Raw genomic sequence first — 15,936 nt, forward strand, 5'->3', positions numbered from 1 at the left:
CAAAAATGACTGGAGAGGATGATCCGGAGGTGTTTTTGACCACATTTGAAAGGACTGCTGAAAGGGAAAAATGGCCTAAGGAGCAGTGGGCTGGACTGGTGGCCCCTCTGTTAACTGGAGAATCGCAGAAAGCTTATTACGACCTAGAGCCTGACCAAGCAAAAGATTATGTGGTGCTAAAAATGGAAATATTGGCACGGCTGGGTGTCCCCCTGGCCGTCCGAGCTCAGCGTGTACATAACTGGACTTTCCGGCTTGGAAAACCCCCCAGGTCTCAAATGTATGATCTCATTCACCTGAGCAGGAAGTGGCTGCAGCCAGAGACTTTGACCGCACCAAAGATTGTGGAACGTGTTGTTATGGATCGTTTCCTGAGAGCTCTTTCTACTGCCATCCAAAATTGGGTAAGCCATGGAGACCCAGAAACTGCAGATAAGCTTGTGGATCTGGTTGAGAGGTATTTGGCTACAGAGAACCTGACTGCCTCTTCCAGGGACTCACAGACTTTCCACCCTAAGACCAGACCATCCCCAGTGGCGGGTAAGATGACTAAAAGGGGTAAGGGTGGAGAGAGTGAGAGGGTGGGAGTTCTACCTAATGTCTGGCAGGAGCAGCCTGGGAAGCCCAGGCCGCAAAAGGCAGCGAAAAAGATTATTTGCTACCGCTGCCGGCAAGAGGGACATATTGCAGCCAATTGCCCAGTTGTGGATGATCCTATGCAATGTGACTTTGTAAGGGACAGACGTCAGTCGCTGTTTGCGACAGTTGCATGCACTGCCATTCAGGGACCTGAGAAACATTTATGTAAAATATGTATTAATGGTAGAAATGTTGTTATGTTGCTGGATTCAGGTAGCCTGGTGACATTGATAAAAGCTGAATTAATTACTACGGAGGTCTCTGGGAATAACAAGGTGACTGTTATTTGTGTTCATGGGGACACCCGAGAGTATCCTGTGACTTCAGTGTTTTTTGAGACTCCCAAAGGTAACCTCTCTCATCAGGCGGGGTTAGTGTCTCACCACATGATGCCATTGTGGGAAGGGATTTTCCAAAGTTCTGGGAACTCTGGGATTGTCCTGAGCACCCCACTGGTGCCCCTATAGACCAGGAAGGTGATGACCAGAATTCCTCTGAGAGTGGTGAGGACTCTCCAGAATTTCCCTTGTCTGTATTGGCGGGGGAAATTCGGGAAACTGGGGAGGAGCCAATATCCTCAGATGAAAACATGCCGTCTGTGGAGTTTTCGGATCTTGAGGCTCACAGGGAAAATTTTGCCACAGAACAGTTAAAAGACCCCACCCTAATAAAGGCACGGTAAAATGTGGTGAAAATAGATGGCGAGTTAGTAAACCCAGATAAGACTTGCACTTACCCGTACTTCATTGTGGAAAGGGACCTGCTGTATCGAGTGGCTCAAAGGGCAGAAGAAACCATTGAGCAACTTGTGGTGCCCAAACCTTACAGGAAGTTGGTGTTAGAATTGGCCCATGGGCACATTCTTGGAGGTCATCTGGGGATAGAGAAAACCAGAGAGAGAGTATTGCAGAGATTCTATTGGCCTGAGGTCATGAAGGAAACAGAAAATTATTGTTCCTCCTGCCCTGTGTGTCAGAAGTCGGCACCTATGCCACATTTCCATAACCTGCTGGTACCTCTTCCTATCATTGAGGTCCCCTTTGAGAGGATCGCAATGGATTTGGTAGGTACGATAATGAAGTCTGCTAGGGGGCATCAGTACATTTTGGTTATATTGAAGTATGCCACCCGTTGTCCGGAAGCGATTCCTCTTCGAAATACCTCGGCCAAAACCATAGCCAAAGAGCTATCTCTTGTTTTTAGCCGTGTGGGTATTTGTAAGGAACTGCTTACGGACCAAGGTACACCCTTTATGTCCCGGGTTATGAAAATACTATGCAAGTTGTTCAAAGTGACACAATTGCGTATGTCTGTGTATCACCCCCAAACAGATGGGTTGGTTGAAAGATTCAACAAAACCCCAAAACGAATGTTAAAGAAGGTGGTGGATAGAGATGGAAAGAATTGGGACTGTTTAATACTCTATTTGATGTTTGCCCTTAGGGAGGTACCCCAATCCTCTACAGGTAATGCCAATCGTAAATGAACATTTGGCCCAAGCGCAGTTAGCACAGCAGAGAGTGTACAACTGTGGGGCCAAGACCCATACTTTTTCCCCGGGGGATAGGGTATTGGTGCTAGTCCCTACGGTTGAAAGCAAATTCAAGGCCAAATGGCAAGGTCCATACAAAATAATTGAAAAAGTGAGTGAGGTGAACTACAGGGTCAGACAGCCAGGAAGGCGAAAGCCGGAACAGATATATCACATCAATCTGCTAAAAGCCTGGAGGGATAGGGAATCCCTAGTCGCAGAGACTTTGTCACTGGCCCAGTCTAATTGCTTAGTTCCTGAGGTTGGAATCGCAGTCACCTTATCGAAACCCCAACAACAGGAGGTTAAAGAGTTTGTACTTCGCAACAAAGATTTTCTCTGAGCTCCCAGGAGAAACATCTGGCATAGAGTAAGACATTATCACCCAGCCAGGAGAAAGGGTAAAACTAAAACCTTAAAGAATACCAGAGTCCCCGACGGGAGGCAATATGTGGGGAGGTTCAAAGGATGCTGGAATTGGGTGTGATAGAGGAGTCCCAGAGTGACTGGTCCAGTCCTATCGTACTAGTGCCCAAACCTGATTGGAGCTGGTGGTTTTGTAACGATTTTCGACAATTGAATAAAATTACAAAATTTGACACCTACCCCATGCCGCGTATAGATGAGTTGATTGACTGGCTGGGAACAGCCCTATACATGACAACTCTCAATCTCACCAAAGGGTATTGGCAAATTCCCCTGGCCGAGTCGGCCAAGGAGAAAACTGCGTTTGTAACCCCAGATGGGGTGTTCCAATATAAGAGAATGCCGTTTGGGTTACAGAATGCCTTGGCAACATTCTGGCGGAAAATGGACAAGATTCTTAGGCCCCATGAGAAGTATGCTGCAGCTTATCTGGATGATGTGATTATCCATAACACAGATTGGGTCTCACACCTGCCAAAAGTGCAAGCAGTCTTGGACTCTATCCTGGAAGCTGGGTTTCCGGCCAATCCAAAGAAGTGTACCATTGGACAGGAGGAGGCCAAATATCTTGGGTACACTATTGGGAGGGGAGTGATAAAACCCCAAGTCAATAAAGTCGAGGCCATACAGAGTTGGCCACGTCCCAACAGCAAGAAGCAGGTACGAGCCTTTCTGGGAATCGCTGGCTATTATTCATTCCCCATTTTGCTTCTCAGGCTGTGCCCCTCACCAACCTGATAAAAGGGAGAGAGTCTGTCATGGTTAAATGGTCCCCACAGGCTGAAGCAGCATTCCAGTCCTTAAAAACAGCCTTATGTAGCCAGCCAGTGTTGTACTTACCAGACATCTCTAAGGACTTTGTACAAACTGATGCATCAGACGTTGGGTTAGGAGCAGTGTTGTCCCAGGTCTGGAACGGGGAAGAGCACCCAGTCATTTACCTCAGCAGGAAATTGAAGTCCCATGAGGTAAATTACGCCACGATTGAGATGTTGAGTGTTTAGCGGTGAAGTGGGCTCTAGATTCCCTTCGGTACTATCTGCAGCACTTTGACCTGGTAACTGATCACGCTCCTTTAAAGTGGATGGCTCAAAACAAGGAGACCAATAGAAGGAATTCAACTTTACAGTAAAGCATTGCACTGGCGTTAAAATGGGGAATGTGGATGCTTTGTCTCGGGTACATGCATTCCTGACTGCGTGTGTTCCAACCCCAAGGTTGAAACAAGAGGGAGGGTATGTGACGGCAGGTAAAATCACCTGGTTGCATCCAGGATGGAAAATATGTATGCCCTAGATTCAGGCTTTATGCCGACTATACCACTAGGGTGAGTACTGGGAGTCCTGCAGGGGAAGAGTTAATGAGCCCAGCTGAATTAAGTAGTGCAGTCAGTGTACAGTATATATTACAGTGCAAAGTATAGAATACATTGCAGTCAGTGTACAGTATAATACAGTGCAGTTGGTGTGCAGTCAGTGTACAGTATATAATACAGTGGATTGAAGTGGTTAAGGAGAACCCTATGACAGAATTAAGAAAAAAAATTGCATGTGCCCCCCCCCCCAATCTATACCCCCCAATCTATACCAAGCCCTTCGTATAGATTTCAAGGGAAACTCCATGCCAAAATAAAAAGAAAATTGGTGTGAGGTCCCCCACAAAATCCATACCAGACCCTTATACGAGCAAGCAGCCTGTCAGGCTAGGAAAGGGGGGGGGCGAGTGAGAGTCCTCCCTCCTGAACCATACCAGGCCGCTTGCCTGCAAGAGGGTGCTTCGAGGTCTTCCAGATTCCGATAAGCCCCCTGCCTGCAGACCCCTACAACCACCAGGCCAGGGTTGTGGGGACGAGGCCCTTGTCCCCATCAACATGGGGACAAGGTGCTTTGGGTGGACCCCAAAGCACCCTCCCCATGTTGAAGGCATGTGGCCTGGTATGGTTCTCGCTCGCCACCCCCATTCTGTCCTCCAGGGTGCATGCTCAGATGAGGGTCTGGTATGGATTTGGGGGGGGCTCATGTCAATATTTTTTCTTTAATTTTGGCATGGAGTTCCCCTTAAAACCCATACCAGACCATAGGGGCCTGGTAGGGACTAGGGAGGGGGTACCCACGCCAATTTTTTTTTTTCTTGATTTTTATCTATATTGCCAGGAGCCAGCAATACATTACAGCCACGAGCAATTTCAAATGACATTTTTTCCTTTAGAAATGTAATTTTGCTGTGGCACTGTAAACACATCACACAGATGCACCACTTTACAGAAAGACTAAGGGGACCAGCAAGCACAATATTTAAAGGAATTTTTCATTTGTATTGTTTCACTTTAAGCATTATTAAAATCACTGCTCCTGAAAAAACGGTTGTTTTAAAAACTTTTTTTGCATTGATACATGTCCCCTGGGGCAGTACCGTATCCCCATACACTTCTTCATGGTAATAAATTGCATATAAGCCTTAAAAATGAGCACTTTTGATTTTTTATGTTCGTGTCCCATAGACTTTAATAGGGTTTGCATGTTCGCACAAATTTTTTGCCTGTTCGCAAGTTCTGGTGCAAACCGAATCGGGGGGGGGGGGGGGGGGGGGGGGTTCGGCCCATCCCTATTGATGAAGAGCCACTCACAGAGATGAAAATGCTGATGTGTTTAGTGTAGAGTGACAAGCTCACAGTGATAGAACTGTAGTATTACAAGCTGCTGCATTTCACTATGTGATATTGCAATGAAGTATGGTTAAAGATGAACTGCGTAATATGTCTGTTCAGCCACTCTGTTGTTTTGTGTCTCCATGGACAATTGTATCACAGAACATATAGACTGGGATAGCTGGCCATGAGTTTATTACCAATAATGAAAGTGGTCTGTATGTAACAGAGGGACAAAATATTTCTGTTCAAAATGTCCCGCCAAATGCTGAGCAAAGGAATTCTGACAGTAGTGTTGATTATGATGGTAGCCCTGATGGTCTAATTGACATGGTAACTAGGAATCCTAGAAAATGTAATGAGGTGGGTGAATGCTTAACAGTCACAGCAGAAATAAGCAATTTCATTAAGATTAGATCCCCCACAGGTTCAGAAAGATAGTTTGGGGAAAGATTTCTCACAGTTTAGCAAGCACAAGGGTAGCAACTTTGATGAATACCATATCTGCCCAGAAAGAAAGACTTGAATAAGGAGTTGAAATCTTTTAAAGTGTCACATGACTCTAAGACATCTAACTGGCAATATAACCAGTCTGACCTTTAGAGAGAGATTAGGACATTGCTGCAGTCATATGGGACCATTGTGACATCAAGTAAAAGGTGTCTGTGGAAGAGAGCACAGAAAAAGATTTAGGATTGGAAAAAGTAAACTCCCATGAATTGATGTGAAATTTGCCACCATCCCCAGATAGTACAAAAAGAACCTCAGAAATTGGGATTTTAAGGGCAATAGTGAAATTAATTAAAGAAAATTTTTATATAAAAAGGATTCTTGATTTTTATTAATACAAAAAGTTTAAAAAACAATTTTCTAGAAAAACAAACATAAGAATAGCACAATGCAATATATTACAGTTATGGCAAAAAAAATCCCACTACATAGATGCTCCTTATCCATGAGTGAGTCTGACGCGTTTCGAAATAATTAAATATATAATCTTCATCAGGGACAATTTTGCCATTTCTGAAAGGTACAAGATACAATATAATTATGTATAATACAGAAATATATCTTATAAAATATATCTCTAACAATATAAAACCTATATCAAAATGTACAAAAAAAAAACGTACATATCAACAAACAGTGATTCGACTAAAAAGTTTCTATACCCCATAATACATCCACAGAGCTTGTATTGGCCTTGCAACATGCAAAAGAACCCCCGGATGTAGTAGTCCAAAAGAGGCACCAAATTAATGGGGCGAAATATCGCCTTGAAAATAGCGGCTGAGAGCAGCAATAGTAGGAGGACCTATGAGAAGAACATACAGCAAGTGGTGAGGCTCATATCTAAATCAATATGTAAATCATGTTATCCTTAGGCAAATAAGCCCATAATTCAAATTTTTAGTGGGATATGAGGTAAACAACCCCAAAGCTAAAGGGTCAGAGGGGTTAAATATCCCCCAAATGCTAAGAAAAGGGGGGATTTTTTTATACTTACAAGCTAAAACATCCAAATCAGAATCTCCAGAAGATGGAAATCAGGATTCCCAACCAAAAAGAGGTAATGAGGAAAAAAGTGATATAAAGACCATCTAGAAGATGAAAACAACAGCCATCAAAAAAAGCGGAAGATTCCAAATCCAGGAATGGTATAAAAAAAGAAAATACATTACATTCCCAAGCCATGATTGACATAAAAAATGAAAAAAAAGAGGAAAATAGACTTAAGGAGGTTGAGGGCATACAATGGGCATAATGTCACTCCCCAAGAGGAACCCTAGGACCTCCCCTCCATGTGTGAAGCCCAGAGCCCTGAACCCCAAGAATAAGGTGGTTTAAGTATATCCAAAATTAGCTAGACTCGCCAACAATGCTGAAAGTCCCTCTCACCGATCGAACCAAAGCTGCACAAAGTCTGCAATGACATCTGAATAAAAGAGAGGTTAAACCTCACCTATCCAGAACTAAAATGTTACTCAACCTCCCAACAAGATGTCAGGAGGTAAGGATGGCGGCTCTGGGGTTCCCGGCGTCCTCCTTTTATGGCCCGTCCTTACAACTGCCGGAGCCTTGTAGGATGCCGGGGAACGGCGTCACACCACATGACGGTGATGACGTCATTCCCCGAGCGCCGCTCATACAAAGAACCCATCGGCAAAACATACGATGCGTGGGACAGAATACGAGGATGGCGCGGCTAGCATACGCAGCCCCGCCCCCCTAGAACCCAAAGCGTGAAAGCAGAGGCAACCACTGCTGACAGTGAATGTCGCTGCAGATCCTGTGCTACACATTAGGGATATCAAAAAGGTAAAAAATATATAAATAAATCAAAGAAAACTCCGTAAAGATCGGGCTGAGTGTAGCGATGAAAAACCACAACCCAGCCTGAAACTGGGGCATGAGGAAAAGAGACCCTAAAAGGGAGTATTTCCATAAAGGAGGAACTAATAGCCCCCGACACATGAATTACCCACCCAAAACTTTTGGGACGGTGCAGAAAGCATCCAGAACCACAGCATGGGGAGAAAAAGAAATGACCCCCAAAATTGTGGGGGCCTACGTGTGGCGGATGCATGATGATGGCCACAAGTAAAGATGGAAAATGCTATATGTCATTTATTAGTACATTACCAAGAATAATAATACCCCAATAGATAGTATCATTCTAGCAGAACTACTGATAGAAAAACAGAATAAAGAAAAGGACACAGAAGGGAGAAAGAGGGAGTGGGACACAATGGATCTTAGTCTGTTTTTCCTGAGCTAAAGCCTTCTAAAAAAGGCCTAAAACTTTCGGCCTCGTTGAGGCCCGGTGGGGTAGTAGCATCCAAATATCTAATCCAGCGCATTTTGCGCTGTAATAGAACCTTGTTCCAATCCCCACCTCTAATAGGGATATGGTTACGATCCAAGACTTGTTTATATGTAAGTTTTTTTTTTTTTGTTTTTTTTTGTACATTTTGATGTAGGTTTTATATTGTTTCAGATATATGCTATAAGATATATTTCTGTATTATACATACTTATATTGTATCTTGTACCTTTCAGAAATGGCAAAATTGTCCCTGATGAAGATTATATATTTAATTATTTTGAAACGCGTCGGACTCTCACTCATGGATAAGGAGCATCTATGTAGTAGGATTTTTTTTTCCATCACTGTAATATATTGAATTGTGTTATTCTTATGTTTGTTTTTCTAGAAAATTGGTTAAACTTTTTTGTATTAATAAAAATCAAAAATCCTTTTTATATAAATTTTCTTTAATTAATTTCACTATTGCCCTTAAAATCCCAATTTCTGAGGTTCTTTTTGTAAAGATTTAGGATTGTATCAATAGAGGCCAAAGCAGAGTGAGAAGGTCCCCGATAGAGGCATGGAGTAGAGTTCCATTCAGAAGAAAGGAAAGTGACAGGCATAAATGTGCTCATGTAGATCAGAGGTGACACAGATGTTTCAAGGTGATGGATTCAGACCTGTGTCTGAAACCGTGTTTTGCTTCCTTGGTCAAAACAGAGTTTGGAATATGTGACAGTAAGGTGCCCTGTCATGGTGTGAAAAAGGTTGCGTGATATGCTGGATTTTCATTTATACAGGTGGAGAAACCTACATCTAGGTTTTGCCAGTAACCAGCACACATTGTATAGGTATGCACAGTCCTTTTAGGAAGGGTATGGGCAACACTTCAACACAGAAGTTGAGAGGAAAATCTGTGGATAAACATGCAATAGCCTGAAGTCTGGGAGGCCATGGGCAAGTCAGGAGGCTTACTGGTTTTGCTAAGTAATGCTAAACACCCCATACAAGGGTTACAATTTGTGTGATGCTTGGAACTTTCTTTTAAATAAAAGCAGACAACAAAGCTCTAAAATCAGCAATTGGCAAGTGGCTGATACCTTGGAAGTGCTACCTTGAGCTTATTTTCTCACAATATCTTCCCACAATATAAAAAGGGTAGGCAACACTTAAATTGTACAACTATATCAACTAACTCAGAAAGCTCAGTTTCATTTAAAAAAATTATGTTTTAATTACAATTTAAAATTGTAGGTTCACCTGGAATAGCTGGAAGTCCTGGGTTGAAAGGATCGACTGGACCACCAGGAAAAGTTGGGCCCCAAGGAAGTAAAGGCGATGCAGGTAATATTGAATAAAACCAAAAAACCAGAAGTTATACTATTCATAGGTAAATAAGGGATTGATTGGGTTTTGAGCATTAATTATTTTGCAGTTATTTTTAGTTGTAATTTTTTCAGATTCTAAATCAACAGAACCATATTAAAGTTTGTCAGTGAAAATGAAAAAAATAAAATAAATAAAAAATCATATGCAGTACAACTCTGCATTATAAATTGATCAACAGTTATATTTTTGCATTTGTCAAAAAGATATAACAAAACACTTTCAATGATCCATTTAACAGACCAAAATGGAGCACGTAAGGGAAGTGGCTAAATGTCACTGACTGGATTGTTTCAAAGAAAAAAATCACAAAATGTAAAGAAACATATCTTCAGCAGGATCAAGATGCAAATTGTCCCCCTGCTAGACCAAATTTTACCATGCTTCACAAGGATTGTGTATATAGAGGATATCTAATTTATTTTATTTTCTATTAGTTGAACAAGATTGACTTATACGCTAATACACTAAAGTCTGTGTATTTCAAAACATACAGTAAGCACCTGCTAGAGCAAATATTGCTGTATAGCTCCAATTACTGAGGGGTATACTATTATCACTCTTGTCTCTGCAAATGGAGTTACATCAAAGGCACAGCAAGTATTTTGGTTGTTGTTCTGCATAGGCATATATCTTGTGTAGCACTGACCCCCGAAGGAACTGCTGATATTTGATTGGGCCTGTACTCTGCTATTCCACTCCCAATAAATTAGTTCAACCCACTTGACACAGCTGTAGAACAGTTGTGGTGTGAAGCTAAACAACAAAGGACAATCCCACAATAACAATATACCAATAATGTACCTTTACCAGTACCTGGGTATTTGTTGTTCCACCTGTAGAAGAATGAACAACACTTCTCACCAATTGTAATTAACCAGAATGTAATTTTGCTGAGACTGGCATAAACAGTACAACCCCTGGCAAAAATTATGGAATCACCAGTCCCTGAGGATGTTCCTTCAGTTGTTTATTGTTGTAGGAAAAAAGCAGATCACAGACATGGCCAAAAACTAAAGGCATTTCAAATGGCAACTTTCTGGCTTTAAGAAACACTAAAAGAAATCAAGAAAAATAATTGTGGTGGCCAGTAACAGTTAGATTTATAGAACAAGCACAGGGAATAAATTATGGAATCACTCAATTCTGAGGAAAAAATTATGGAATCATGAAAAACAAACAAACAAAATAACACTCCAACACATCACTAGTACTTTGTTGCACCACCTCTGGCTTTTATAACTGCTTGTAGTCTCTGAGGCATTGACTTAATGAGTGATAAACAGTAATCTTCATCAATCTGGCTCCAGCCTTCTCTGATTGCTTTTGCCAAATCATCTTTGAAGGTTGGAGCCTTGTCATGGACCATATCCTATAACTTCCACCACAGATTTTCAATTGGATTGAGATCCGGACTGTTTGCAGGCCATGACATTGACCTTATGTGTCTTTCTTCAAGGAATTTTTTCACAGTTTTTGCTCTATGGCAAGATGCATTATCATCTTGATAAATGATTTCATCATCCCCAAACATCCTTTCAATAGATGGGATAAGAAAAGTGTCCAAAATTTCAATGTAAACCTGTGCATTTATTGAAGATTTAATGACAGCCATCTCCCCAGTGCCTTTACCTGACATGCAGCCCCATATCATAATTGACTGTGGAAATTTGCATGTTTTCTTCAGACAGTCGTCTGCATAAATCTCATTGGAACGGCACCAAACAAAAGTTCCAGCATCATCGCCTTGCCCAATGCAGATTTGAGATTCATCACTGAATATGACTTTCATCCAATCATCCACAGTCCACGATTGCCTTTCCTTAGCCCATTGTAACCTTGTTTTTTGTGTGTAGGTGTTAGAGATGGCTTTCTTTTAGCTTTTCTGTATGTAAATCCCATTTCCTTTAGGCGTTTTCTTACAGTTCGGTCACAGATGTTGACTCCAGTTTCCTCCCATTTGTTCCTCATTTGTTTTGTTGTACATTTTCTGTTTTCAAGGCAAATTTGCTGTCTTGACGCTTTGATGTCTTCCTTGGTCTACCAGTATGCTTGCCTTTAACCACCTTCCCATGTTGTTTGTATTTGGTCCATGTTTTAGACACAGCCGACTGTGAACAACCAACATCTTGTGCAACACTGTGTGATGATTTACCCTCTTTACCTACATACTAACAAGCAGATTTAATCTGATGCAGGTGTTAGTGTTTGTAATGAAAATTTACACGGTGATTCCATAATTTTTTCCTCAGAATTGAGTGATTCCATAATTTATTCCCTGTGCTTGTTCTATAAATCTAACTGTTACTGGCCACCACAATTATTTTTCTTGATTTCTTTTAGTGTTTCTTAAAGCCAGAAAGTTGCCATTTGAAATGCCTTTAGTTTGTGGCCATGTCTGTGATCTGCTTTTTTTCTACAACAATAAACAACTGAAGGAACATCCTCAGGGACTGGTGATTCCATAATTTTTGCCAGGGGTTGTAGTTACAATAACTGCACCGTCACACAAACGTAATATGACAATTCGATAAGTATTCACAAATAATTAATATGTAAAGATTTTCTTAAATGACCCTTTTAGGCATGTCTCCAAGTGGGGCTAATGCTCAGAGTGACAACCCCTTGACACTGGGCACCTTCCCACTTCCAGCACGCTGCACTAAGCACACTAATACAAGGTTATCAAACACAACACAGTACAATTTGCTGAAGAGCTCCCCCTGAGGTATGATGTGGTCCTTTGTTACTTTAACTAAACACAAGGCCTCTCAGTGAAAGTTGTAGTCTCTGGTCTTCTGTCTTCTGCTAGCTATTATACTGCAGTGTTTGTAATCCAAGGGTTTAACAAGCAAAGAAGTAACATAAGCTGATGATTTGGAAACAGTTCCTGCCATGCACACACTTATAACTGCCTCCGCCACAGTGCCTAACCGCCACAGTGTCAGCTCTTAGTAAAGTGTAGGCTTGAGGCCTGCTTGAACTCAGTCTATTTAAGAGTGACCCCTCTGTGGAACTGCAGGTCTCAGCAACACTGTGGTATAAGTCTAAGTGTGTTAAGTGCGTTAAATAACTTGTGGGCTTCCGTCCTCTCACCACACCAGGCCTGGAAAGTTGGAAGTCTCCACTCTGCGTCTCTGAGTCCTGCTGCCGGCTAGCTCTGTCACGCTACCCTGCTCCGCAGGATGACTGGGACCCTCAAATGGCTCCGTCGGGTGTCTCTGGATCCTTCCCGATCCGATCACACTGGGATAGGGCAGAGTCCGTGGCTTAAAGTAAATAGCACATATTCACTTTGATAGCGCAAAGGATCTTACTTACATTTATCAAAGTCCGTGGCTTGTTCCGCTCCGCAAGATACAGGCCGTGCTCTCTGAAATACCTTCTCACAGATCCTTGCAGGCAGGGCATGCGTTCAGAAGAGAGAGAAAATGGCAGCGCTCGGCCTTTTATTACCTACCTAGCATGCAGTTCAGTCACTCAGTATTCATGGGTAGGTGAGTGAGCATTGTGGGTAGGTGAGTCAGTTTTAGCAAAGCCATTAAATCACTTCCTGTATAGCTATTATATAAAAAATAAACAAGTCTATTCACAAGTATACCACTGGAGGGAGCCAAATACCAGTTTATAGCATTGTCTACCATTTAACATTACATGGCAAAAATGCCAGCGCTGCACTTGTATAAGAAACAATATTTTCTCCTTTACTGAAGTAACATTAATGGTTTGGATGATTTGATTTTTAATGGGGGCACAAGCAGCAATACAAATTGAAAGGTGTAATAACCCCTCTCCGCTATATACAAAACTAACAAAAAAAATGTTGCCTTTAGTTATACTAAATAAGGGTTGGTTCACACTGGTCCGACATGTGCTCTGACTTCCATGACTTGTCAAAATCAATGGTTCCCTGTGAGAGCCATCTTAACTGGTCCGACTTGTGTTGGTCCTACTTTGACAATACTTCCTGTACTACTTTGGTCTGACTTGGGCACAATTTTAACCCATTTGATTTGAATGGAAGTTGGGATCATCATCTTAACTGATCCGACTTGTGGCATGCGACTTGTGCTCTGAGGATCTTGAGGGGGAACTCCACGGCAAAATTGAAAAGAAAAATGTTGTGGGCTCCCCCCAAAAATCCATACCAGACCCTTATTCATGCATGCAGCCCAGCAGGTCCTGGACCATACCAGGCCACATGTCACCAACATGGGGGGGTGCTTTGGGGCGGGGGGCCCCCACTCTAAGGCACCTTTTCTCCGTGTTGATGGGGACAAGGTTCTCTTCCTGACAACCCTGGGCTGGGGTTGTCAGGGTCTGCAGGCAGGAGGCTTATTGGAAACTGGAAGCCCCCTTTAACAAGGGGTCCCCAGATCCAGCCCCCCCCTGTGAATGAGTATTGGGTACATAATACCCCCTCCCCATTCACTAAAAAAGTGTCAATAAACGCAATGTAATAAACACAAGAGATAAGTTTTTTGACAATTCCATTATCAAAAAATAAAAAATTGTGTTCCTAGATTTAACTCCATCGTCAATCACGACACCCACCAACCCCAAAAAAAACCCTCCTGCCTCCTGGGAGGCCTCCTCTGCGCTTTGACATTTCTTATATAAGTAAGGGGTGGGGTCAACTGGCCACATCACCCGGTGGCACCACCCCTTTCTGACTTCACAGACTGGTGTATGCTGGGCATGTTGATGGGGATAAGGGCCTCATCAACGACAACCCTGGACGGTGATTGTGGGGGTCTGTGGGCAGGGGGCTTATCGGAATCTTGAAGCAGCCCCCAGATCCCGCCCCCCATGTGAATGAGTAGGGGTACATTGTACCATTACCCATTCACCCCAAAAATAGCAGTATAGTGTAAATAAAAAAAAGCAACAGTTTTGACAAGTACTTTATTAAAAATGAAGAATGTCCCCCGTTGTAGCTCCAATGCGTCTTCTTTCTTCGGTTGTGCCATTGATGTGTTCTTCCTCCGGTCTTCTTCACCGATGTCGTCTCTGCCACCGACCTGGTCCTCCTCCAACTGTGGCTCCCGCCGTTGTGTCTTCTGCGATGTCTGCTGTCACACTGGGCGGCGTCTCACGGTGATGTTACCAGATGGCCATGCCCCCCTGGCTATATAAGAGCTTGCAGACATTGATGACACAATGGCGTGATATGCAAGCATTCAATAAAATCACAAAATTTTACTACAAATTTAAAGGTCACATTAAAAACCATATATAGGGGGGCGTGATAAGCGTGCGGACAAGATGGCTGCGTAAGAGCAGAGCTTATTGAATCTTACCAGCGTCTGCCTGCTTCCTAATGGTATACTCAGCATTACTGAGCTGACCCAACACTCCCGCTAGCCCCACGGAGCCATGGGGCTGAAATGAAAAGACAGTTGGCTCTCGCGTAAGCTCACAGAGTATATGTTCCAGCCAGCCGCGAGATGCAGCCAAAATGGCACCACGGCCGACTCACACACAGCAGCACCAGCGGCTCTCCCTCCTCTGCCGCCCGGACAGATAACCAGTTCCCGCCATGATCCTCCACCCACAGAAACATGATCACAACTGTCCACACCAGGCTCTCCAGCTTCTAACAGCCCAGCCAAGTCCAAAAAGAGAATGGACCCTTCTGCTTCAAAATATGAGGTAAACCACGCTTCTTCCTCCTCTATGCCTCCCATGCTAGCCCTGCAAGCACCACAAAATTTAACCCATTGCCTCCTTCCCCAGTATGGGACAACCAGTGATGGCCACTTTACTGAAAGACATTTTAATGTGACTAAGGAGCTCCCTTCAAGCAAACATGCTCTCTTTTATGCATAACTTTGGCCACAGTATCACTGTAATGGAGGACAGACTTTCCCATGTTGAAACTAACATAGGCGACCTTACTACCACTGTAAATTACATAATCGGTACCCAAGGGAGTCATATGCAAAATAATAAGTGGATAAAAGACAAATTGGTGGACATAGAAGATAGATCCTGCCAAAATAATATTAAGATCCGAGGGATACTGGAACCAATACAATCCCCTGACCTTCTTCTTACGCACGCGGCCTAATCAAATCTTTACTGCCTGACCTAAAGAATATTGAATTGGTCATTGACTGCATTCATAGACTTCCTAAACCATTCTTCTTACCAAATACAGTCCCTAGAGATGTGATTCTCAGAATCCACTTCTACAATGTTAAGGAACATCTTATGCAAAGAATAAAAGAACTAGGAGCCCTACCCGACCCATACGGGCAACTACAAATTTTTGCAGACCTCTCTTAGCGCACACTAAGCTGCTGCAGACAACACAACACCATCACAAAGGCTCTGCACAACCACCACATACAAGATCAATAGATAGCACCAGCCAAAATGTCCATCACCCACAATGGAACCCACAATGGAACCAAATATTTGTTTTACATACTCATCCCTAACTTTCCAACACGATCATGGCAATAAAAAGAGATACGATATGTATCAGATCTCTAC

At 42.8% G+C, this 15,936-nt stretch overlaps 1 protein-coding gene across 1 annotated transcript in view; it reads left to right on the forward strand.

The window, feature by feature from the left end:
- The window catches only part of LOC141106245 (uncharacterized), a gene marked incomplete in the record, with an annotated part of 282,774 nt that overhangs the window by 67,171 nt on the left and 199,667 nt on the right, over positions 1–15,936 (forward strand). The window contains 1 exon segment of the mRNA XM_073596862.1: positions 9,307–9,396. Coding sequence (XP_073452963.1) covers positions 9,307–9,396 — 90 coding nt within the window.

This window comes from Aquarana catesbeiana, linkage group LG08 (genome assembly GCF_042186555.1).
Source record: "Aquarana catesbeiana isolate 2022-GZ linkage group LG08, ASM4218655v1, whole genome shotgun sequence".
Taxonomy (NCBI): domain Eukaryota; kingdom Metazoa; phylum Chordata; class Amphibia; order Anura; family Ranidae; genus Aquarana; species Aquarana catesbeiana.